Source organism: Periplaneta americana, chromosome 9 (assembly GCF_040183065.1).
Source record: "Periplaneta americana isolate PAMFEO1 chromosome 9, P.americana_PAMFEO1_priV1, whole genome shotgun sequence".
Classification (NCBI taxonomy): domain Eukaryota; kingdom Metazoa; phylum Arthropoda; class Insecta; order Blattodea; family Blattidae; genus Periplaneta; species Periplaneta americana.
Genome location: NC_091125.1, coordinates 84,343,858 through 84,369,796, shown reverse-complemented (window position 1 = coordinate 84,369,796; position 25,939 = coordinate 84,343,858). Strand labels below are relative to the sequence as shown.

The 25,939-nt window shown below is 35.4% G+C and overlaps 1 protein-coding gene across 1 annotated transcript in view; it reads left to right on the top strand.

Moving 5' to 3' along the window:
- The window catches only part of Glys (glycogen [starch] synthase), a 101,923-nt gene extending 97,631 nt beyond the window's left edge, over positions 1-4,292 (top strand). Inside the window, exons 12-13 of the mRNA XM_069835146.1 lie at positions 1,909-2,106; positions 3,732-4,292. Coding sequence (XP_069691247.1) covers positions 1,909-2,106; positions 3,732-3,779 — 246 coding nt within the window. The 3' untranslated portion in view covers positions 3,780-4,292. The remainder of the gene's footprint in view (positions 1-1,908; positions 2,107-3,731) is intronic.
- The last annotated feature ends 21,647 nt before the right edge of the window (positions 4,293-25,939 follow it).

Here is a 25,939-nt window from a genome sequence, read left to right as displayed (position 1 = left end):
GGTAACTGTTTTCGCAGTATCAATTGAGACTGCATCTTCAGAGTCCAATGCAAGGAGAACATTGTTAATAGAGTCTATATGTTCGGCATAATATTCAACTGCTTCTAGCCATGTACCCCATCTAGTTAAAATTGGCTTTGGTGGCAATGGAATTTCAGGGTACATTTCTTTCAACACGTTAACTCTACTGGGAGCTTTGAGAAATACTTTTTTCACTGATGAAATCAACAAATCTACTTTAGGGAAATTGTCTCTGACCACTTCTGCCACACGATGAAATGCATGCGCCACACAAGTAAAATGAGTCAATTTAGGATATACAACAGATAATGCTTGTCCAGCTTTGACCATATAAGGGGCAGCATCGCTAATAAAGAATAACACATTATCGTACATAATACCCTTTGGCCACAGGATACCCATAGCTTCGTTGAACAGTTTAACTATAGTTTTGTTATTGCACTTTTCTAGAACATCACAATGTAAAAGAATTCGTTCAGAATATTGTTCACTTAACAAACCGATAACTACATTACCAACAAGTCTACCTTCTTTGTCGGGAGTCTCATCAATGGAAACCCAAATTGAACTATCTTTAATTTCATCTCTTATCTTCTGTATTGTCTCATCGTAGATGGATGGAGCATACGTCTTCCTAAGTGTTGACTCATCCGGGATTGTATGTTGAGTATATTTTTCAAGGAATTCCCTGAAGACCTTATTCTTTAGTTTGTAGAGAGGAATATCAGCAGAGATGAGAGAACGGCACAGGTCGATGTTAAACTCAGATCTTACATTCGATGTTGTTGGTTGTGTTAAAAACAATTGTCTCTGCTTGGAATTTAGTTGTTTGTTGGCCTGATGTTTACTAGTTGTAATGTGTTGTTGCACCAGGAACTTTTGTGTAGATGATACTGCACACTGACACAAATTACAAAATAATATTTTATTGTCAGTTGATAAACCATCTTCTTTAAATTCTGAAATGTAACTTGTTAGTTTTGATTTTAAATTGACTGAATGACGTACTTTTGGCATATTTACCGTCTTTATAGTATGATTTACAAAACTGAACCTATGTGTACTCTGACTGGCATTTAACTGTTGAGCTGCACAACTGAAGTCTGTTAAAAATTTTAAATTAAATTAATACAGTTTTGTAACTTACTTTCCCATTGTTGATAGGACTGCTAATTTTCAAATAACTCTGATGTTAAAGGGATTACTGAACATGTGTTTAAATCTCTATTGTTGAAATGTATTTTTAAAAGTTAATGGAATTTTGTTTTGTTTTATTGTTAAACCTAATATAATATGGACTGTTTTATATGAAATATGGAAAATATATGGAAATTAACGAAAATATGTACTAAACTCTAAAATATGGAAAAATATGGAAAATAAAAGTAGGATTTTTCAACCCTACACATTGTGAAACATAAAGATAATGCAAAATATAAATTATATTAGCTTTATAAGTAAATATGTATTTACATATAAATCCTTTCCCTGGTGATCACCAATTAGGAACAGGATTCTTTATTCATAAAAGAATAAAATCAGCAGTAAAAAAGGTCGAATTTATCAGTGACAGGTTATCGTATTTAATATTCAATAGATGGTGTGATATCATAGTTACAAATGCTTATGCCCCTACAGAAGAGAAATACGACCATATAAAAGATAGCTTCTATGAGGAATTGGAACACACTCTTGATAAGTTATCTAGATATCACGAAAATTTTATTGGGGGTTTTCAATGGTAAAGTAGGACAGGTGGATATTTTTAGACTGACTATTGGAAAAAAGAGCTTACGTGTAACTAGTTTGGTTCATATGTTATATTTTGCAATGTTTGAGTATCATACATTGGTTGTTAAAAGTTTTTGGTTTGTTGTTTTTGTGCAGTACTACAGACAGGCACGTATGAAAGCTTTGCAAAAAGTCTACCCTGACTTTGACTTGGACGATGATGCCTATGTTGGGAGGTTCAATTACCCACGTCCTATTTCAGAGCCTCCATCACCATCTTCATCACGCCACACCACTCCAGCAGCATCCCGTCATGGCAGTGATGATGAAGATGAAGTGGATGAAGAGAAAGAGGTAACAATAGTTAAATATGCACTTGTGAATTATTTCTCACTTAACTCTGAGTGAAATTAGATTCATGGAGGCAGAATTTGGCTGGGTTCGGTTGGCAGTTAATTTTCAGTATGTGGAAATAATCTTTAATGTTTCTAGACTCTGCTACTTTGGCAGTGTTGACTTAAGTTTCTGAGGTTGGTAAACCTACAACGCAAAAAGGTTTCTACGTTATAGATTTATTGCACATACAGAATTCAGTTTCTGGATGAGATGGTTCCAGAAATAATTTACTCACCATTTCTAATAACCATCAGACTTCGACTCTGTTTGTCATCATCATCGAATCTTCTATTATGTTGAAGTGTCTCACATGGTTAACAAAAAATTGTATTTGCTTGACATATAGGTATAGTTTAAAATTATCTAGTTTATCTTTAATTTTGCATCTGATGAGATATAGTATAAATTTATTTGTTTTTAGAGGATCAGGCATGTGGTTTCAGATCATGTTTAGACATGTCACTAAACTTTTATACGTCCAGGTGGTTCTTGTTCATAGTTGTGTTGCTCTTAGACTACATCTTGCATAATCTGTGTGGTAGCTGAGTGGTTTAGATTATCAGCCTGTCACACGGGATCTGCTTTGAAACCAAAATACAGCATGAACCTAATAGTAGTCAATTAATATTAAGAGGAGAAAAATTCGCTCCAGTGCCGGGGATCGAACCCAGGTCCTTGGTTCTACAAATGCTCTAACCATTGAGCTATGCCGAAGTTCAATCCATAGCACTGGATCGAATCCCTCTCCTTCAGTGATTTTCCCTTTGTGGCCTGACTCCAAGTTCGACATGTATGTTGACATTTTTATATTATAAAGTCAACTGCCATTATTTATACAAGGAGTGCACTCATTTGAGTGACTTGGTGGCCGGGATTCCACAGTAATATGCACTGTTGCTCATATATCCCTGGTGCCGGAGCGAATTTTTCTCTCTAATATTAATTGTTACCGAAACAAATGTATTCTTTAGGACCAAAAAATTAATTTTTACTTAAACTAATAGTAGTCAGCTGGCATGGGATGATCAGTATGTGTATTGAATTTAAATTCTTCCTCCTCTTCATAGTTTACAAGGGACAGACATGTTATATTTTTGATCTAAATAATTCTACTTCTTGTCTCTCTGTAAATTTCTTCTGTAATTTTGTACTGTGAACCATTTCCTTTGTAATTTGTTTGGTTTTTATGTGTGATGTTTTAATAGAGTGTTAGTAGATGTTAATAATTATCACTTTCTCCTTCATTTATCTTGGTTCCTTTTTGCCTTTATACAATGACACCCACTGCAAATATGTTTTATCTATTTAGTGTATTTTAATGTTTCTGACTTTACCTATTGCCTTGAATTCTAATTTGAAATATGGTGATATTCTTTGAATGGAAATTTTGTAAACATAAACATTGTATATTGAAACTAGCAAAAATACTTAATATTTTAATTTCAGTGATTTCTTATGTAATGAAAATATTACCAATAATCATAGAACTATCATGCAGTTGTTTATCTGTGTGGTACCAGTTGATATCCCTGTTCTTAAAAGATTCATGTTTAAAGAAATTCTGCTTCTATTTTCTTTTTCAGCTTGAAGAGTTGGGTGTCGTCAATAACATAGACCATGCAAGCCGATGAAATTCATATGTAGGTGCAGTAGGATGTTAGCAGTAATGAAGTCATTCTTTATATTATGCTTAAGTTAATGAAGAAGTATTTCAACATGAACTCTCAGACAGAAAATAATTCACCTGTAGTTGCCTTATGATTCATCGAAGTTCAATATTTTTTTATGATGTGCGTATTTTACATACACTGAGCTACTGACTGATGATGGTTAATTTCAATATTGGTTTTCCTTTCAGTAATTCTAAAAAGGAAATACAATTTTACAACTCTGAGTCTGCTCTGAATTAGATATGATGGATGTTTAAGTACAAAATGTCAATGGATACCTGAATATTTGTAATGAATATATGTCACTATTAATAGAAAGGTCAAGAGTCACACCGAATGTTGTGAGCATATTAATATCACAATCAAAGCAGTCAATGGGAGCACACATTACTAAACAAATGCTTTATATTTCTTTCTTTACGAAATTAACATACTAATCGACACATTTCCAGTTTGACTTGAGGCATTCCCGGCGTTTGATGTAGAATAACTCTTCTCTGGTTCTTAGCCAGGTGAGTTGGAGATTTGCTTCCAAGCTTTCGACGGCTAGCTCTGCCATCTTCTTCAGTCCCAAATCTCCAACTCACCTGGCTAAGAACCCGAGAAGAGTTATTCTACATTTCCAGTTGTTAAGTGTTCTTGGGATGCAGTCCATTTCAGCATCTCAGGTAAAAGTACAGAGCATGTTGGGCATCTCTATTGATCTTCAAGTGGTGGTCATACATCTGATCATTCATATTATCGAACAAATTATTGGTCTTTGGTTTCAGATCGTATTGTATGGGGAGTAGAACATAATTTTCATACATTTTCTCAATTAGTCCCTATAAAGACATGCATTGTTTATATATCGGAAAACTTCGATTTTTTTTCTTAGACTTTTTCAGTCTATTTTCTTGATCGTGATATTAATAAACTAAGGACTTTTAGTATGACTCTTGTAATTGTTTTTTTTTAGATAGTATTTTAATTTCAGCTAATATTCACGAAGTAGTTAGCTATGAATATTTGAAATTAGATCTCCAGATTACATTATTGATTTTTGAAACTGTTGCTATAATTATTATACATGGTGTGCTGGACAAACACTACCAAAAAGAAAGTTTTATAACTCAGTAACTAATAAATTCATCTAAATGTTGTTCGCTGCAAGGGACAGAGGAACGCTCCAAGCTTTTATGGTACCAACACCATAATTCCATTCGTAGTGATTTCCATTATATGTTTAGTTGTTTAGTCAACTGTGCGAAGACAGGTTTGAACCTCATAAATGACACTAATAAGGCATCGCTCATGAGACAACTAACCCAGGAAATAATGGGATAGGATGTCTAGTTCCTTTCCCCTTTTTATATCGCTGACTAGTAACATATTACACTAATAGACTTTAGATGTATACAAACAATTTTATTGTTCTTCCTCTGACACATATCTCAGATGTACTGCCTGATAGTAGATGTACATATGAGCCAGAACCTCAGTTGGAGATAATATGTTCAATTGTTGTTAAGTTTTGTGTTAGCAACACAGTTATTCCATTCATTGTTGCTGACATTTCCGTGTTTATATGTTTGCCGAACCACATGAGGTGCACATGTGGAGATTTATTGTCACCATAAAACTTGGCGAGTTCCTTTGTCTTTTGCAGCAAACGGCATTGGGATAAATTTTTTGGTTGTTGAGTTATAAAACTTTCTTATTGATAGTGTTCGTCCTGGACACTGTATATTAACAGTTTGCAGTTTCAAACATGAGATAGGGCAGTGATTCTCGAAGTACATAAATGTTGAAATGCAAGTAGAAAAAGATACACAAAATGTCTGCCTGATGCTGTAAACTTAAATAATATTATTTTAAAGTGTGTAGAATTTTGTATGATGTGCACAAATGCGTAATAGGGAATTTGAAATTATTGAGGCATGATCAAATTACCATTTTAGTCAGTTATAACTTCCAAACAAAATATAGCAAACCAATACATTCACTTCTGAACCATACAATAATTGTGGCAGTATCAGATCTTTTATTCCCCATATCACAAAAAATGTTGGAAGTGTCCTCCGATTTCATCAAAACACAGTTATACCCATCACATCATGTTCTATATTTTCTAAAGTCATCGGTTTTGTTGACTTCATTCCTGATGTTTTCTTAAAGCTGAGAAAGTTGTTCTTAGATGATTTCTATACACTTTGTCTTTTGTGAGTAGCCCCAAATGAAAAAGTCTGCAGAGGTTGGGTCTGGTGATCTGGTGGAACCACAGGTTCTTTGAAATTATGCTTTATGAAGAAGTTCTTTATGAACTTCATAAACTCGTGGAGTGTATGGCATGTAGAGTCCTCTTACTGGAAATGGTTTTCTATCAGTTCTGTATCAATATTTATTTCACGAATTCAGTGAAGATGCTACCATAAGCCTCATTGTTCACTGATTCATCAAAGAACATGTGGCCAATGAGATTAAGTCAGACACTGCATACCAGACCTCAGCCATATCAAAATGCAGTGATGTTTGGTAGATATTGTATGTAAGTGTGGAGATTTTTGTCTGCCCAATGTCTGCTGTTTTGAGAGTTGACTTAGTTTGTCAGGTCAAAACATGCCACATCTGTAATTGGTGATAGATCTCTGGACTTGACATAAAGAGGTGTCTGGAACCATTGTCACTATCACACTTCCTTTTTCTTGTCTGGTTCCTTTAATCCTTGCACTTCATGTACTCTACAGCTGTATGTCCATTTTTTGCTGCCCCCAGACAAGTGCCATATAGTAGCCTGCCTCATGGTTTAATCAGCACAGTGATTTCTGTGGTTAGTGGATTAAATGTTGTCGAATAGATGTTATCCACACGATTTTGAGGCTTTGCAGGCCTTTGTCTGCCATTCTCGCAGAAGAGAGAATCAACTTTCTTACTAACAACAAAATTGTTGGCTTGCTTGGAACATCACGAACACCAATTTTATGCTGGCCAAGGGAGTATGGTTTGTTCATGAAATTATCACAGCACGTGTGTGTTAATCTCAAGCATGACCATCTATACTGATTTTTCCTGAAGCACTTGGACAATAAAATTCAATTTAAAGTTTACACTGACTTCTGTGAGGACTTATTAAAGCGATAAAGGTTTATATTGATATCTGTGTGTGAATCCCTTTCATATTTGAGGCGTTCTCTGGAACAAGAACTTAACAACAAAATCTTGAATTTGACATACAAAGCATCAAATATTTTAGATCTAGTATAAGAGCATTGCGCAGAACAACATTCAAATGTTTATTGGAGGGAAATAATATTTTATCAGGAGGGAAATGTGTTGTTAAGGATTCAGTGTATGCTGGAAATGGAAAAACTACGTAATACACGTTAAGTGTTACTTCAGGAAATGCCTTGTTTACAGTACAGAACAGATATAAGCATAATTACAACCAGATAAATGTGACAGCAGTGATGCATTTTCGGAAATGTTGACATAACTATCTGTTCACTCATTGTACTATTTTATTTTTCTCTCTTAATGTGTATTCATCTAAAGTGTGTCAGACTTGATGACCTTGCTATGTATACAGGATGTATCAAAACATGTGGGAAAGCTCTGGGGAATTGATAGAGGACCTGAAAAGAAGCAAAAATGTTCCTTTAAACATATGGTCAATTTTGCTTAGTTTTTAGTTACAGTCATTGTTTGTGGTTTACATAATATCTGTGATGATAAAGTTTAATTTATAACTTACAATACTTTTTTCTTATACAGAAACTTCTAATTCTACAGAAAGTGCTCAAAATGGCCACCTCAAGCTCTAATAAAGGCTTCTGAGTGCCGCATCATCAATTGCCTTACTCTCTCCCATATTCCAGGCATCCGCCATATCTGCTGACATCCTTCTTCAAGTCGCTGGTGAAGAATTTCCATGTTATGAATAGATCTGGAATACACAGTGGCCTTTAAATACCCCATAAGTAGAAATTCAATGGATTGAGGTCTGGAGAATGAGCAGGCCAGGATGTCAGTCCCTCATGACCTATCCATTTATTACGGAATCACTGATTTAAAATTGCTCTAGCAGCAAGAGCAAAATGAGGCGGTGTCATATCATGCATGAACCACATGCGCTGAATTAGGTTAGTGGAACTTCTTCCAACAAAACATTTAAGTCATTTGTTAAAAAGTCGCAGTATGATGCTGCTGTCAATATTCCAGGTAAAATGAAAGGACCGATTAATGTGTCGCCAATTATTCCAGCCCAAACATTAATACTGAACTGTTGTTGGTATCTTGTTTCCAAAACTGCTTTGGGATTTCTACATACAGCCCATACATGAATATTGTGAAAGTTCTGCACTTCATTTGAGGTAAACTTTGCTTCATTGGAGAATATTATAGCAGAGAGAAAGTGTTGATCCTTAACACAAATTTGTTGTAACCAGATATAATGGAATTGGAATTTACAGAGGGGGGGGGGGCACTATGGCCCAGCACTGCGACTTGTTGAGATCTATTGTGCTAACCCTTTAGTGGCGCATTCCCAAACCCATACCAGCTGACCACACTAAGGTTCTCTGTGTACCCAGGTTTCGAGCAGGCAACCCCATTCGTCCCTAGGCCAGCACCCTCCCATCGTCGCCAGCTTGCGTAGGGGTAATGCTATGGAATGAAAACGAAATGGAGAAATGGTGATGGAATGATGTAAATGCCTAATATGGGGAAAAATGGGAGAACCCCGAGAAAAACCACAACTGCGATCTTGTCCACCACAAGTGTCACTATAGATTTTTCAAATGAAAAATTCCAGACCTGACTGGGACTCGAACCGAGGCCGCCTGCATGACAGACTGAAGGTCTGACCACTCAGCCACTGCAGAGATGAACCAGGTACAAAATGCTGCTCTGGTGCAAAGTCAGCTTCACTAAGACCTTGGACTCTTTGAAGATGGTATGAATAAAGGAGTTGTTCTCGTAGAATTCTCCACACTGCCGTATGACTCACATTCTCGATTTCTGCTATGTCTCTGGTGCTGCTCTCGCTATTATCCTCAATATGATTGAGGACTTGTTCCTCTAAGTTAAGTGTTCTGGTGCTCTTTGGTCTTTCACCATCTGAAACACGTTTTTTAAAAGAGCCTGTTTCCACAAGACAGTCCTGTATTCTTTGGAATGTCTTGTTGTTCGGTAAATGTCTATTAGGAAATTGTTCGACATACAAACACCTTTCTTCATTTGCATTGCAATTAGCTCGTCTATACATAAGGTGCATTTCTGCCATTTTCTGATTAGAGTACTCCATTTTGACCACTAGTTATAATGTAATTAATTGTTACACTCAAAATAACAAATTTTCACAATTATTAATAAAATTTCTAGCATATTCTTTGAGTTTATTTTGTTATAGCAACTGTCATCAGGTGACTTTGAATACAAACCAAATCAACGACGACTTGAATACAGAAGAAAATTATGTACACCACAAACAATGACTGTAACTAAAAAACTAAGCGAAATTGACCATATGTTTATATGAACTTTCTTGCTTGTTTTCAGGTCCTCTATCAATTTCCCAAAGCTCTCCCACATGTTTTGATACATCGTGTATATGTCGAAGGATAATGTGCTGGATGACATGGAATGTCTGTGACAGCTGATATATGAATGCTTCTATATTTAATAATACAAAGGTTATTAATGAGAAAGAGCAAGTTCTCTTTTTTCACTCTTTCCAAGATGATAAACGAATCATGGTGGAACTGACATGCCTTGTGGAGGCATCTGTAGGGAAGATATTCACATTTTACTGATGGTAGCATAAGCATGTTTTGAAAAAAAATGTTAATGTTATCGACATGCCCTCATATGAAAGTGCAACTTAAGATTATCAGAACACTATTTTATTTCGTGATGTTAGTCCTTTAAATATATTGACCCACTGGTATGTTTATTTTTTTTTCGATCTCTCAGTTCCTTGAATAGATCTTGGCTTTACTTTCTCTGACCATAATGCACGTCTCCTTTATGGTGCAATCTTCTGTTGAACATTGTGAATAATTTTCCTGTAACAAACTAATCAATATTTTAGCTTCACGAGGATAAGTTCATTCATCTCAGAAATAGATAAAAATGAGTCCTCGATAATAATATAAATCCACGCACACTGTTAGCCAAATGGCGAGAATATCAGCTTTCTATGACATTAGCTGATCTTCATATCCCAGCAAGTCCAATGAAATTTGTAGTGGACAAAGATGGTGTGTAGAGCATGTTTTTACAGGGCACTCATTTCTCCTGCTGACATTTCACCAGTTGTATTAGTCATCATCAACATATAAGTGCCACATAGTCGACTTCTCTTGGTGCACTAGTAACAAAACCAAAAGTAACAAAGATATACTGGGTGAATCACTTTAAGATTAGTCGATAAGTTGGGTTACCCAGTGTTCTAGGCGTTTGAGCATTGTTTTCTACCAGTAATGGTTTGCAGCAGGACAAATTAAGATTATACAGTTTGCTTTTATTCCACAAGAGGGTTGACATAACATTACTCATTTGTTTCTAATTCACGAATACACAAAAGATTTTACTTTCCAGGAACTGGGAAAGTAAAAGAAATAAGAGATAGATTTTATTAGATATGTTTTCTATGCACAGTGACTATTTGTTTCTTTGTTTATTTATATCAAGTGTTAAAATATACACCTTGCTTCTCAGCACAGAAGGTTATCCATTTCTTGAAAGATTCACGAAATCAATGGGAAATGAATTCCCTCACATTGTAATATATATGCAAATGAAATGGCAAAAAGAGATACAGCAATAATACAGAAACAAAGCCAGGCATTTTCTTTGCATTCTATAAAGAAATCATCCACAACAAATTTCATTAAATCCAGAAAAAAAGAGATAGAGGACAAAATTAAAGGAAATAATATTAAGAAATCCTGAAGAAATTCCACAAGCTTCTGTCCTTTTGTTTAGACTGGTGAAGCCATATACACAGAATAGGAGTATTCAATACACCTTCCTGTATTCTATGCAAGACCAATGAAAAAATGAATATGGAACTTATTAAAAGATGTGCAGTTGTAGAAAGACATCTTGGTGCAAAGTATTGAAGTGCAAGAACACTAATAGCTTTGTTGCCAAACATCTAGGCACTGGACACACACACATATTTTAGTTCAAGTAATTAAGTGAGTTTAATATTTGGAGTCTATGAAGATATGTTTTGTACATTTTAATGAGTGTTAATGTTTCAGTAGCTAGAATAAATCAAGCATAACAGATGTCAGATGTGGACACGAAATTACATAATAATAATAATAATAATAATAATAATAATAATAATAATAATAATAATAATAATAATAATAATAATTATAAGAAGAAGAAGGAGAATAAGAAGATAGCCTATCAACCCCATAAGGGTAAGAGCCAGAAAATAGAAACTGTGAAAATATGAAGTACAGAAAGAAACAATTATGAAGTTGCATAAGACGATAGTAATACAGTCTCTTCTGTTTAGATCAAAAGACTTGAACCTTACATCAACTAACAACCTAAAAGAATAGAAAAAACGAAATGAAATGTTTTCAAGTGCATACCATTAAAGAACATGAACTAAGCAATTAGAGTAGAAATTTATCAGAAAATAGATACAAGCCTCATTTGGAAATAACAGAATAAGAGTAAATTATGTATTGGACAATCAAGGAAGAGATACCTGTACAAAGAACAGTTCACTTAAATGTCACTTATAAATGGAATAGGTTGCATGCCTACACTTAAAAGTTTGTGATGGTGGCCATATGCCGTAATATTTACTCACGTAATAGACGCACTTTTCCCCGTGGTTAAGTGAGATATGGTCCACTTTGCAATAGGTCCTCTCTACAAAAATGTCCAAAGTTTAGAAATGTCCACATAAAAAATTCGTCCAAGTCATAAAAATGTCCTTACCTGAAAAGGTCCACTGTCAGCAAGTCCTCTTCTTAAAAATGTCCACAAATAAATTCGTCCATTTCCCTGAAATGTCTGACAAGGAAAACTGCAAGGAAAGTGCCGAGAAATTTATTGTCATTTCAGTTATGTTATACATATTACATATGTAATACAAAAATACATCTATTATTCATCTTGAAGGTCACAGTATAATTTCAAAAGGTATGATATTGCTCTAAGATATCGAAAAATTTCATTCCTATCTTTGTAATCTTGGTAATTACCGACAATGTTGAAAATTCTCGTTTGATTATTGATATGCCATTTATTTACTGACCGCTTAATATTTGTATGCCCACAAGGACCTCGGTTACTAAATGTTCTGTTTCCGATTGCTGTTGTTGCAAATTTCTAATGAATCACCAAATGTATATGTGATGTGCCATATGTGGAATTGAGAGTGAAATCTTTCAACCACATTATTCGTACGCTGACTGGCATTAATTACTACTGTAATTCATAGATGTTCCATGTCTCAGGAGAAAATCTTAGAGAACTGCTCACCTTCGCCCTCATGCTGAATAACCAGTAATTTATGTAATTTCAATGTAAGATGCTAAGTCCAAAATATCGTCCACAAGTCTTTCATTTAATAAATCCTAAACAAACTGAAAGTCATTTAGCGAAATAAATGGCAGCCCCATAGTTTCCTGGATTTGGTTTCTTACTTTAGGGTTCTCAATATCCAAATATTGTGCCCTTAAGACCTCTGTTGACTACATTTCTCCATATTGCTTGACTGAAGTGGAAAAGACACCCACTCACTACTGTCTGAGGGAATACCAGTCGACAATATCAATTTCTCTCATTGATTGAGAATGTGGGAAGTGGAGTGATAAGAAACCATTCTGATTACTACATTTCTTTGTGGAAGACTTGCGATAATTTGTTCGTTATGAACTCCAGCAAGGTCCTGTCTGACAACAGAGCCGGGAGATTCTGTTGGATTTCCTCTTCCTCTTCTTCTTATCCCATTTAGCACTTGCCTCACCCTTGCTTCTGTGACATTCGGTGGATGCAGATGGTTCGCTGTACCATCTGTTAAAATTCTTATATTTTCAAAGTCCACATTCGTTACACACCTTGCATTACAGTTCTTCCGGTGTAGCATCTCCAGTATTTTCTGTCTCCTCTCCAATTCTCAGAATGAAAATGGTAAAGATTATCACCATGTAACAACAAGGGTTTCCTTTTCTGGCTATAAATTATTTCCGGCATTGCATTAACTTCACTTGTAAATTCTTTTCTGATTCACCAGTACTATAGCAACGAAACACTATTGTTATTCCCAACAGCTTATTACAGTTAGGCCGTGTCTCAAAGCTACATTTTCAGCTGAAGTGAACTAGATTGTTGACTAAATAGCCGGATGTGACGTCAGAAGTTATGATCCAAAGCTACATAGTGCATAGCAATCAAGTCCGTAGTAGCTAGTGAACGAAAATGCTTGCTGGATTGTTGACTTGTACACTAAACAAACATGGATACCTCATCAGCAATTGGGGTTATGAAATCTTAAAATGCTTTGGAAGTGAAATAATGTAGAATAACACGTTAACTTTGAAAACCGACATTGTTAGTACCTTCTGTACATTGTTTTAAACATTATTGTAATATATTAAGCCCTTATCTTTTCCACATAACTCGTAATGAAACTGCATTAGGACACTGCCTTGTTAATTCAGTTCTACACCGTGATGTCATGGTTTTTAGAAAAATAGTCTATGAAGAAGGCCATGTTTCAAGCATAATTTCCAAAGCTTCCTAGTGTGTAGTCTACAAGTCACCTAGTTGCTAGTCACTAGTGTGTAGTTTGGACTTGAGCTTTCAGACACGGCCTAAGCAAGCATTTTCGTTTACTAGCTATTACGGACTTGATTGCTATTCAGGCCGTGTCTCAAAGCTACATTTTCAGCTGAAGTGAACTATACTAAAAGCCAGGTTATGAACCAACTAAATAGGAAGTAGTTGCCAGGGCGAGAGGAAAGTGCGGGTTAGAGGGGTAGCCTGTGCAGCGATGACAGGTTGAGTTTGGCGGGGGGAAGGAGAACAGAGCTTTTCATTGGACCTCACGTGAAAATGTCGTCTATTAACGAAAATCTGGCAACGGAATCACGGAGACAGTGTAGCCAAACTTCCCAGTTCCTTTGGAGTACCACGTGCATTACGAGTCGCATTTCGTACCAGCGTCAGTAGCTCGTGCTTTCTTAAAAACAGTAATTTTAATTACTAATATTGTTGATAGTGTTATCGAGAACTATATACAGTAGTTATTTTAAACACATCGGTGACAAACTCTGAACATGCTTTGAATCTCGAGCCACTATGTGGCAATAGAGTTCAGAAAGCGAGCAACAGAACGTTGCTTCCGGTATAGTCGGTTCATAACCTGGCTTTTAGTATAGATTGTTGACTAAATAGCCGGATGTGACGTCAGAAGTCATAGTCCAAAGCTACATAGTGCATAGCAATCAAGTCCGTAGTAGCTAGTCAACGAAAATGCTTGCTTGATTGATGACTTGTTCACTAAACAAACATGGATACCTCATCAGCAAACGGGGTTATGAAATCTTAAAAAGCTTTGGAAGTGAAATAATGCAACTATAATGTAGAATAACACGTTAACTTTGAACACTGATATTGTTAGTACCTTCTGTACAATGTTTTAAACATTACTGTAATATATTAAGCCCTTATCTTTCCCATATAACTCGTAATGAAACTGCATTAGGACACTGCCTTCTTAATTTAGTGCTGCACCATGATGTCAAGGTTTTTAGAAAAATAATCTATGAAGAAGGCCATGTTTCAAGCATACATGTCCAAAGCTCCCTAGTGTATAGTTTACAAGTCATCTAGTAGTTAGTCACTAGTGTGTAGTATGGACTTGAGCTTTGAGACACAGCCTCAGTAACTCATCTCTGTTGAACAACTTTGTATGTTGGACTTTTTGTATGGACCTTTTCGTATGATGGACTTTATAATATAGTGGACTACATAGATGTTGGGCTTTTTCACTCCATGGACAAATTGTATGTAGGACTTTAAATGTTGGTCTATTTAGTTTGTGGACATTTTTTTGTGAATCTTTTGTACTTGTGGATATTTTGTTATGGACCTTATAACCTGGAAGCTTCCCCATAATTTTTGGATTAAAAATCCAGAGTGCATATTATATGCGAGAAAAATATTTTAGGAGAAAAAAATCATAACTACTTGACATCCCACGTGATAATCACAGCTGGTTTCGACATCAGACATTCAAGTAATATTGAAAATGATCGATTGTAAAACTTCGAGAGCATCAATATATCAAATGTTTACAAATGTGAAATGCATAACATATGAAATGAATAAAAATGTAGCACAGTATAACCTAAAACTGAATATAATTAAAACAAAAACTAGGTATACTTTGTGAAGGTAACACTACAACTATTCTTACCTTATTCCACTATCATACAGGTTTCAGTATCACTGTCAATATCAACATTACAATTGTATATTACCACAGGTAGCAATTGAAACGTTAGCCTTTTGTTAAATGACTAAAAAAGGCGAACAGATCTAAACAATTGAAATTCTACCTCAAAGTAAATCTTAACAACAAGATCATATACCCATAATGTCAATAAGATAGAATTGCTGTTGATTGGTATCACTAGCATTCAGCATTGAGTGATCGTAGGATACATTGACACTTCTCTCTAGAATTTCTTCTTCATTTATTATTATTATTATTAGTATTATTATTATTATTATTATTATTATTACGGTATTATTATTCATAGGATAGTAAATATAACAGTAACAATAAAACATGCCTCTGGACTCTTAGACTATTGACATAGTTCGTCATTTAACAACTCTTAAAATGCAAAGGTTAATTAGAATCAGAGGTATTATTATATTGAGCACTATGGAATGAAAATGATTAAAATTTTAAGTAGGTCCTACTCTAAGGAAACCTGTTATATAGAGCTACTTAGCTTGTTACTAGTCTGACAGAATCTAAGGTAATCTTACTACATACATATTGAATTCTTAGGCTCATGTTTTGTCATTAATTTTAAATGCATTGACTCTCAAATGTTATAATATTTCTGAGATTTACTCTTTGCATAACAGACGTTGCATCCTGTGAGAGCTTCTCTCCTTATTTTTCTTCTTCTGTGCGGCAAGGAGAAAGAGGTTATGTATCACATTTCACATGTAATATGTTCAAATGTCATACCAATATGGACTATGTGGCGCACTTCTCCCTCAGCAAGTATTTTTGTAAATAATCCTAGTTTTGTGACTCATGTGAAAAGTGATACTATGATATGATCATGCATGTTGTATGGAGGGTATGTAGCCATGCAGGCTTCATTGGTTCTTGAGAATACTTGTACTCGGGTTTGATCTATTTGACGATGATCTCAGTCCACTGCTGTGTTACTAGGTTGGACTTTAGTACTGCACTCCATTTTTGGTCTTGCTGTGTCAGCTCTCTTGCACTGTCTGTAAGTCCTGCACTCTCACGTTGATAAGTGGCACATTTTTGGATTCCTCATGATCTGATCTATTTAATTTTGATCCTTGGATTGATTTCAGCTTGTACCTTTGATGCATATATCATAACATTTTGATTTTGGAGCACAAGTTTTCGCACAATGCACTTGTAACTTGCACAATTCTGGTCCAAGTGGATTGGAATTATATTTTAGGTAGTGCTCAATGAAACAAACACTTTAAAGTTTATTTCACGAAAATCGGCCACATGTTCACACGCTATGGTTCTCCAGAGTTGACTGAGTGCACTGATCCATGCACTTTTTCTCTGCAGCTGGTACACAGCTCACAAGGGACGGAGGGGATGACTAACCAGTTACAGTATATGTATGTATGTAATGCCTACCCACTTCACTTTACTTGATTCGAGTTCCGCATATTGCGGATAGATGGCAGGACTGTAACCCATTTTCTAGTTGCACACCACTTTGGCAGGCCACACTGTACATTATGTGTATATGTGGAGAGTTATGTTGTGTACTAGAGTGAGTGTAAGTGTAATGTACGGAATGAGAGATGATGATAAAGATGAAGGGAGAAGGGAAAACCCAGTGCCGACACGTAGTGATACCCACTATGGGTATGGTAGTGATTTTAAAGGCATATTTGCGTCAAAAATGACGGAATATATAGACATAGGAGAATTATTCCCCTCCTTCTACCCATGTTTTTAAAGATAAAGATTGTGCCCCATGAAGGACAAATGCCTTCTGCTAGAGGAAAAGCTCTATTTTTTCTAACACAGCTAATCTACATTAGAAGTTGCACTTGATTATGTATTGAACTTTATTTTCTAATTAATTTTTAGTTATTGGTAATGTGTGATTGTCTTCATATTGTTTTACTTTCCACACACTGTTCAGATGTCTCTCGAGGTATTTTCATTCATTCTTCCTCTTGCTATTTGGGCCCACTGTTGGCCTGCTTGCTCCTTAAAGAAATTCGTCCATCTGCTCCTAGGTCTGGACTGAAGCCGTTAGCCTACACAGGGGTCCGACATGGTAGTCTTGTAAGTCCATCTGTCATCCCTCAGTCAGGCAACATGGCTTCACCATTTCAATTTTGTTCTGATGGCTAGTTGTGTGATGTCTGTTGTTGATGATAACTGGTGCAGTGTCACATTTTATATTCTCTCTCTCAGAAATACACCTAGGATCTTGCGTTACATTTTTTGTTGACATATTTAGATTGAGTTTTGTTTTTCCATTAGTGACCATATAGAGTAATACATGGTATACACAGGTCTCCAGTGTTTCAAATTTGATTCTCCTGCTTATTGTTTTGTCTTTAGATATCCTTAATATATTGGGTGTCTGATAGCAAAATGGAGCACTGTGAACAAGTAACATTGCACTGCACTGGAAACTAAAAACTTGAAGTTAGTCACTCTGATGGCTGCTCAGCACTGAATATTGCTTTTGTTGCGTGCAAGACCTTAAAGAATCAGTAGCTGTGTTAACGTTTCACATTGTAAACATAAATTTTTTGATAATACAAATATAACAAAGCTGCTATCTATTCATTATATATAGTATAAATATTTTTTCCTCATCTGCATCCAGTCTATGATATTGCAATAGTTTTCTCTACAAAAATACAAAATAGAAAAACAATGTTACCTTCCAGTTACAGAAGTATAACTCTGAAACAGAGAGCCAATATTGAGTTCCTAATCATGGTTGTAATTGTATTTTAATTGTTAGAATGGGAGTTGTGTAAATTTAAGTTCCTTAAGAAATGTACTAGCATCTCTTAATCAAATTTTTCTCCTATTAGACGCATAACTTTTCTTACTGAAGTACATGTAATAGTAGTAGTGGTGTGAGATTATGAAATTAGTAAATGTTGTGTTATTTATTTATATACTTATTCAGTTTATATGAATTCCTCATATTGAATCTAAGGAGGTAGTTACTGATTTAATCAAACTTAATTGACATGGTTTCTATTCACATACTACTTGTGAAAACTATTGTGCAATATGTAAATGATATTAAGAAAATAGAAACTAGTTGAGAAAAGAGAGTGGAAGACAACCATTGCTCTATGTCATGAGAATTGAAATAGAGACCATCACTTGTCCAGTAGCTCAGTCCTTCTCACTCATTGAAGGTGAGATTTTAGATATATATTTTGTATAGTCTTCCTGAGAAACGTGTTATAAGATGTGCCAACAAGTTTCCGTATTTTTTATTTTGATTTTAGTTCACTAGTTCACAGGAAGATCTCGAACTGCCAATGACAATTTATGAATATAATACATGTTGATCATATGTTAAATTTATTGTATGAGAATATTATAAAATACCAATTCCTCACACATACATACAGAATTACTTCTATGCTTCTTCCATTCACCTGTAAGTATACATTTTCAGAAACTATAAATTCTTTAAAATATCAGTATCACATGGTTTAAGACAGTCCTGGACTTCAATACCTGAAATGTGTCACTGCCATCTACTCCTCAGCTCCCCACTCCACCTTCCCTGGCGAAGATGGTAATATTTTGTTCCAATAAGAGTAGACATAGAGGAAGGTAACTTTTGCTCAGTGATAGCAGAGTCTAGTATATACAGTCACGAAGCTTGAGTTTATGAGGGTACTAGAAACAAAAGACTGTGCAGGTACTATTTCACATTGTCTGTAATGAGGCGACAGTAGCGATCCAAGTGGATAGCAACTATCTATGGATGCATATTTACTACGTATTGAGCTTCGTGACTGTATTACTAGACTGTGGTGATAGGCAGGTTGATCATGGCAAGTCAATGATGCCACGGTTTCCACAAGATAGAATATTTTTGCGTGCAGAAAAAGCACCATACTGCCAGATGAGTGATATGTCAATCTATAATTAATTCAATTTCAATATAAGAAGGCATTCTAGGTTGCATCAGAATGATTATGGAAACAATATTTTGTCGGGTAGGTATGTTTATTGCTCGTATAAATATGCTACAGAACTTCTAGCGGCGGTGGTGGTGGTGGTGGTGGTGGTGGCGGCGGCGGCGGCGGCAGCTGCATTAGGGGGTGGTGGTTGTTGCAGGAGTAGCAGTGCAAGTGCTTCCATATTTTGGGAAGTATCCTGTCTAGAGGATAGCATTTATACAGAGAGAATCCAGAAAGGGAAAGCTGCTCTATAACAAGGAGTACCGTTTGGTTACAGTCACGTAATTAATTTTTTTGTATATATACAAAATACCTTTGATTAAAGTTCTGGCTGATATGTGCATCTATTATCAGGCAGTATATCTCACTTGACGATATGTACCAGAGGAAGAACAATTGTTTGTATACATCTGAAGTCTGATTAGTGTAACTTATTGCTAGTCCGCTATGTATCCAATGAAGGGAGAAGGAACTAGCCACTCTACTGCATTATCTCCTGTCTTAGTTACCGGTACCTCATTGAATGATAATTATTGGGTCACTTATAAGGTTCACACCTGTCTTCCGACAGTTGACTAAAAAATAATATACAAAAAAAATATATCCCGCCCTTGTTTTTAGCAGCCATCCCTATAACCAAATTATTTATTTAATCATTTATAGAACTGTGCATATAGTGATTTACAATTAACAAAAAGGAATTTTAAATTTGTGTACACATGTCCTGGAGATTTGATGTATCAGTATGAAATCTAGAGAAAAAAGAAAATTTTGAAATAGTTCCATGTGCTCCAAACAATAATCCAATTACCTCTCAGTGATTTTCAGGTATGCTGTGTTTTTCTCCCAGGTATTTGAATCAAGGTTCATAATGCCTGCCTCCTTTTCTCCCTCCTCCCCCCACTATCTACTTCTTTGCTCTGTGCATCACTTTTTCCAAAATGTACTCTTGGGTCAATAACAAAGCAATGTTCTTCCTGTCGATTGCAATGATGTCAGCACGTTTGTTGGAACCTTTGGCATGGTATTTCATAGATTTCAAATTTTCTAAGGCATTTGGCAATGTTATTCCTCACCATGTGGTGTCTGTTAAATTAGTTCCCTTTTGAGATAGAAACCAAGAACATGAGGGACAGTTTCATTGTCATTGTAATGACGGCATTAGGGATCTTGGCTCCTACCTGGGATGCTGTGGACAGCAGGTTGATGAAATAAGATATAGACATTACAGAACGAAAATGGTATGCTGACAAAAAAAAAAATTAAAATACTTAGAAAGTGACCAAAGGAAGAAAAACTTGATATTTTTTGGTATAGAAGAAAAAAAAAAGACATAGGAAACTTATGAAGTGATAGTGAACGTGTGTTGAGAATGGTTGGGAGTAGACATTGGGAATGGATGTGAAGGAAGTTTACACGTTAGGAAGAGGAAAAAAAAAATAGGCCTTTATTAGTGAAGTCCGTGAATGTAATGACAAAGGAAAAGGTTGTGGGGGAAAAAGGTTGAAAAATTAGTATAGATAATGACTTAGAATACGAAGTGAGATGTAGAAAAAAGATTTTGGCATCTATTTTGCTGGCTGCAAGAGAAAATGAAAGTTATGTTGGTAGATGTTTAATTTGGATTGAGTGATGGTCAAATAGAAGAAACTTGTAAAATTGGAAAGGGGATTAACAGACCAATATTGATAAGATGTAAAAACATGCTAATGAAGGAAAGAATTTTGAACAAATGAATAAACCTAAGAAATTAAAAACTAAGATTAGAACTGGATTACGACTACGAAATAATATGTAGATGATGATTATTCCTTACCATTTATGTGGGCAGCTAGGATAACGGACGTTTTGCTACATTTTGTTTAAGTTTTCCCGACAAAATTCCAAATCAAGAAGCTCATTATTTATTTTCACTTTGTCATGGCACAGTCTAGCAAAGTGAGGCTAATTAATTAAAATTAATGGAGACTTTTCCGACCTAGAATTCTGCCTGGAAAGAGTAAATTGTACAGAAATAGGAGAAAATGTAAATGAACAAAAGAAGAGACATGAAGGACAAGGTAAGAAATGTAGTGAAGAAACATTCAATGGTAGGAATAGTTGAAATGGATGGAGATGGAAAGTCAAGAATACAAAAGAATTCTGAGATGGAGAAACACCTAGCCACAGCAAATTCCAGTAATACCACAGTCTACTATATACAGTCGCGAAGCTTGAGGTGTTTTTTTTGCAAATCTCGTGATAAAGCGCTCCAAGCAGTTAGCAACTAGAAACAATAGACTGTCCATGGTCGACTTTGGACTGTGTCGTATTTCTATCGAGTGCTAGCTCGTTGCATATTTCACATTGATGCTTGTGAAATGTTCGTTACTGGTTATAATGAAAATGTTAATGGCTAAAATATAATACTTGGAATAATAATATGGGACAAGGAGGAGAAGTTTATAGTGCTATAAATTGTAGCAACAGTAAGAGAAAGAGGCCAGAGTTATCCTTTTTCTGGTTTCCGAAAGATTCAGAAAGGTTCCTGGGTTTCCACAAGAATGTTGTGCAGAAACAAAACTGTTAATTTGAAGTTCTTTGTGACTGTTAGAATACATACATTATATCCTTAAATTTCACAATGAAATGTTTCAGTCTAACCGAAAGGACATTAGATGCCGGTTAAAGTTCTGTCACTTAGGCTGCTAAATTTCCAGAGAAATAAAGGTTAGGTCTACTTTTTTTTTTTTTTCAGAGGATATATTTTTAATTGTAGCTATTAATTTTGTTATTATTTTTATGTGTTATTTTACTAAAGACGTAGAAAAATTAAGTTTGTTTTAATGAAATTTATTGATCACGTTTTATTTTCAATTCTGGTGGGATTATTATTGCTTAGGTCTACTTTTTTCTCAAAGGATATGTTTTTAATTATGGCTGTTAATTTTGTTGTTATTTTTATTTGTTGCTTTACTAGAGACGTAGAAAAAGTCTGTTACAATAAAATTTATTGATCACGTTTTATTTCCAATTCTGGTGTGATTATTATTGCTTAACCTCATCCCACTTTGTTAACTACGTAAGCCTACACTACAAGTACCGGTACACGTAAGTTACTCCATTAATTCATATTTTCATTATTATTGTTGTAAAGAGAAATGCAAATTAATATTTATTGGTTTCATAGTTAATTATCGCTATAATCTTGAATGAGTGAAGCTATTATAGTAAATTTCAGTTCGTTTTGCACAAACAAAAATTATATTAACATTTCTTGCAGGTATCTTCGAGTTTATGGTGGAATTTAATATACATTAAAATAATAAATTAACTTTATGCAATTAATATTTCAATAATGGAAGGAAGGTGTTAATTTTTCCAAAAGAACACAACAACGAAAGTGTAACATATTTTGTCGGCTGCTGGAGAGAGATCTGCGATGATGAAGCGATAGTAGCGATCCTAGTGGTGGCCAAGAACCCTGAAGTGCTCGACAATCTCGGGTGGAAAGGGAGGGAGTGACATCAGGAAAAGTGTGGGAATTAGTGGATTCGACACTTGAAGAATTCAGTGATGATGTCACCCCAAGGTCTAACAAGAGGAAAGGAGAATCAAGATGAGAGTGCAAGACACAGCGATAATTTATGCAGATCAAGCAGTGGCGTATGCTGGTTTAAGGGTCTGGGCTACCACTGACCCTATTATTACACAAAATATATTTTAAAAACCCTATAATAAAATTCCTTACCTATTTATATGTAAATTCCAGACGTATTGATTGGGACGAAAATACTTTGATGACTTCATCATTGAAATTACAGTTGGGCCGCTTGCGAAGTTTCTGTAGAAATGACTTTTCAATGGACATCAGTGCCAAGCCGGATAAACGTTCTTGTGTATGAGTTGATCTACAATAGGATTTTATTCTCTTCAACGCAGAAAATGTTCTTTCTACCGATGCGACGTAGCTGCTATTGTCACAATTAATGTTGCCAATTTAAGGACTTCAGGAATAACTTGGTTCACCTGGTTTTCATATATGGCAGATAATATTTCATGGATAGGTTTGTTCGAAAAATCAAAGACTTCTGCTGAATATATTACACTTAATTCATTTTTCAAACGTACTTGATCAAAGTGACTGTTATAGGACTGAAATAATTTGTGTAGTGCCTCATTCGGGAAGTTTTCTCTATAAGCAGAAAATGTTTGAGAATCTAGAAGATGTGTGAACTGAAGCTTTCCATAATCAGAAAATCTGTCAGTAATTTCCATGTGCATACGATCTAGTATGCTGTAGTACAGCTGCCTGTATTTCAATTCATCATCTCCTTTTCTTCGCTTTAATGGTGGTTCCATTGTATTGTCTGAAGAATTTTCATTTTCCATATTACTCCATATGGACGGAAACCCACTACATCTGAACTCGGATATAGTATTTTTTAACTTTGATACCTCTTGCAAGCAGTATGCTATGTCTAGACTTTTTGTCTGAAGAATATTGTAGAGCACATCTGTATGTGCGAACACTGTAGCATAGACTTCAAGAAGAAATATATTCTGAAACTGTGTGAAAAAATACAAATATCCTTGAGCCTGCACAATTACATCATCATCCCAGTTTTCTTCAGAGTCATTACAAATGATATTTTCAAAGAAAGCAGTCAGTTGTTCTCTGTATTACTTTACTGTATTTACAAGCCGAGATGTAAAATTCCATCTAGTTGGTGCTACTTTTGGGAGTTTCTTTTTCATAAATTCCTTGAGTTTTTCTTATCTTTTAGGAGATGATGAGAAAAATTCAGCTAAACCCGTCAGTGTTTTGAAAAAAATGCGGCATTCTGGAATGGATAAAGTAGTTTGTTGCAAAACTAAATTGAGAACATGGCTGTAACAATGGACAAATAGTGCTTGAGGATACTTTTCTTGAACTTTTGTTTTTAAGCCATTAATATTTCCCGCCATAACTGAAGTACCATCGTATATCTGTGCAATTAACTTATTGCCGACATTGTATTCTGCTATAACACCTTCCACATGCTGAAACAAAGCAGCAGCAGTTTTGCCCGAACTGACATTTGTGAATCCTATAAACCGTTCTTGAACATTGGCAGTACTGTCGACGTATCTTAAAACAGTGGACAATTGACTCCGATTAGAGCAGTCACTTGTTTCATCGACAACAATGGCCACAAAAGGTGCTTCTTCTATTTCAGATTTTATGTTCTTTATCATAACCCCACTTATAGCAAATATTAAGTCATTCTGAATTGCGGGAGAAGTACCACGGAATACTGTTGAACTCTCAAGATGATTGGCCAGTAAATGATCAAATTCACTTAAGGAACTTAAATATTCAATATAATTTCCTCTATTGTCTGATTCCACACTCTCATTATGACCCCAAAAAGCCAATTGTTTTCCTAGAAAGCAGACTGCGTTAATAAGACGCAGTAAAATCTCCCGATTTTCTTTCACAAGAGATTGTGTTGGTTGATGTGTAGAGCTTTTTGCTTATCTAGCTGTAAATCAATTCTTGTCTTCCCAAAGTTTGCAAAGTTCATGCTACTATAAATATGAGCTTTTGATTTGTCGTGTTTTAGGACTGCCGTTTGAAGGGAGTTCATATTAGAAAACCCCTCTTTTGACCACACATTAGTTTCGCGGCTAAATAACAAACATGGCCAGCAAAATAGTTTAGACAGTTTAAACTACCACACAACCAATTCCACTTACCATATGATGTTGAAGTGAAATGGCGTGTGTACTCACGCTGTTTTTCTTTTACGTCCATGGACAAATTTAACTCAGGAGTTGGTCTTTCCATTTTCACAATTTTAACTTTCTCGTTGTATGTACGACGGTTAAAAGGCACTTTTAATAAACCTTCTATTACACAGTCATTTTCAACACAAACCTCTCCAGAAACTTGTTCTGCCATATTTTTCACAATATCACTTAATTGGGAAATTAAAAACTTAATAATTCACAATTAATATAACTCTAAGACACTCGAACAAATCACAAATTTAAAATACTGCACTGCAAGAACACAATCACATTAATGAGCTAGCGTACCAAGCTTATTGTTGCTTCGCGCCTTCCAAGAAACCGATCACGAGAGCGGCAACTCACCCGCCTGCACTACACGATAGAAACTGAAGGGAGTGGGGGACGGGCAGTTGTGCGACATGAGTGGAACGGTCACAGGCTACCCTTCGTAGCAGCGGTTTCTCCAGTGATGCCGCCTTGACAACTTGTTTCTTTTCGAGAGCAGAGCGCATATAAATCTAACAATTACTTTAATTTTAATTACTGTGGTAAAACTAATACAGTAATACAAAATTATTACATTATGTTATATTATAAACTTTTTCTTTTGTAATTTCCTTGGGTTACTGCCGGTAGCCCCGGTAGTCCGCAAAATACGCCCCTGAGCAGATATAGGTCACCAGCAGAGGAGTAAAGAAAAGGTTAAGAAGGAAGATAAATGAAAAAGAAGAGATGTGCCAACTAGAAAGGGAACTACAGACAGTAGGAAGCAATTGTGTAATAATACAGGAAAGTCAGTCTGCAATTTAAGAAAGTGGTGTGTTAACTGGTGAGCAAGTGGCAAAGGACGGTGAAAAGAAAAATACTGCAGTTTAGTGGGTGAGAAAGTGAGAGAACAACATAGTTCTATAAATAATGTAGAGTGTAAGATTATA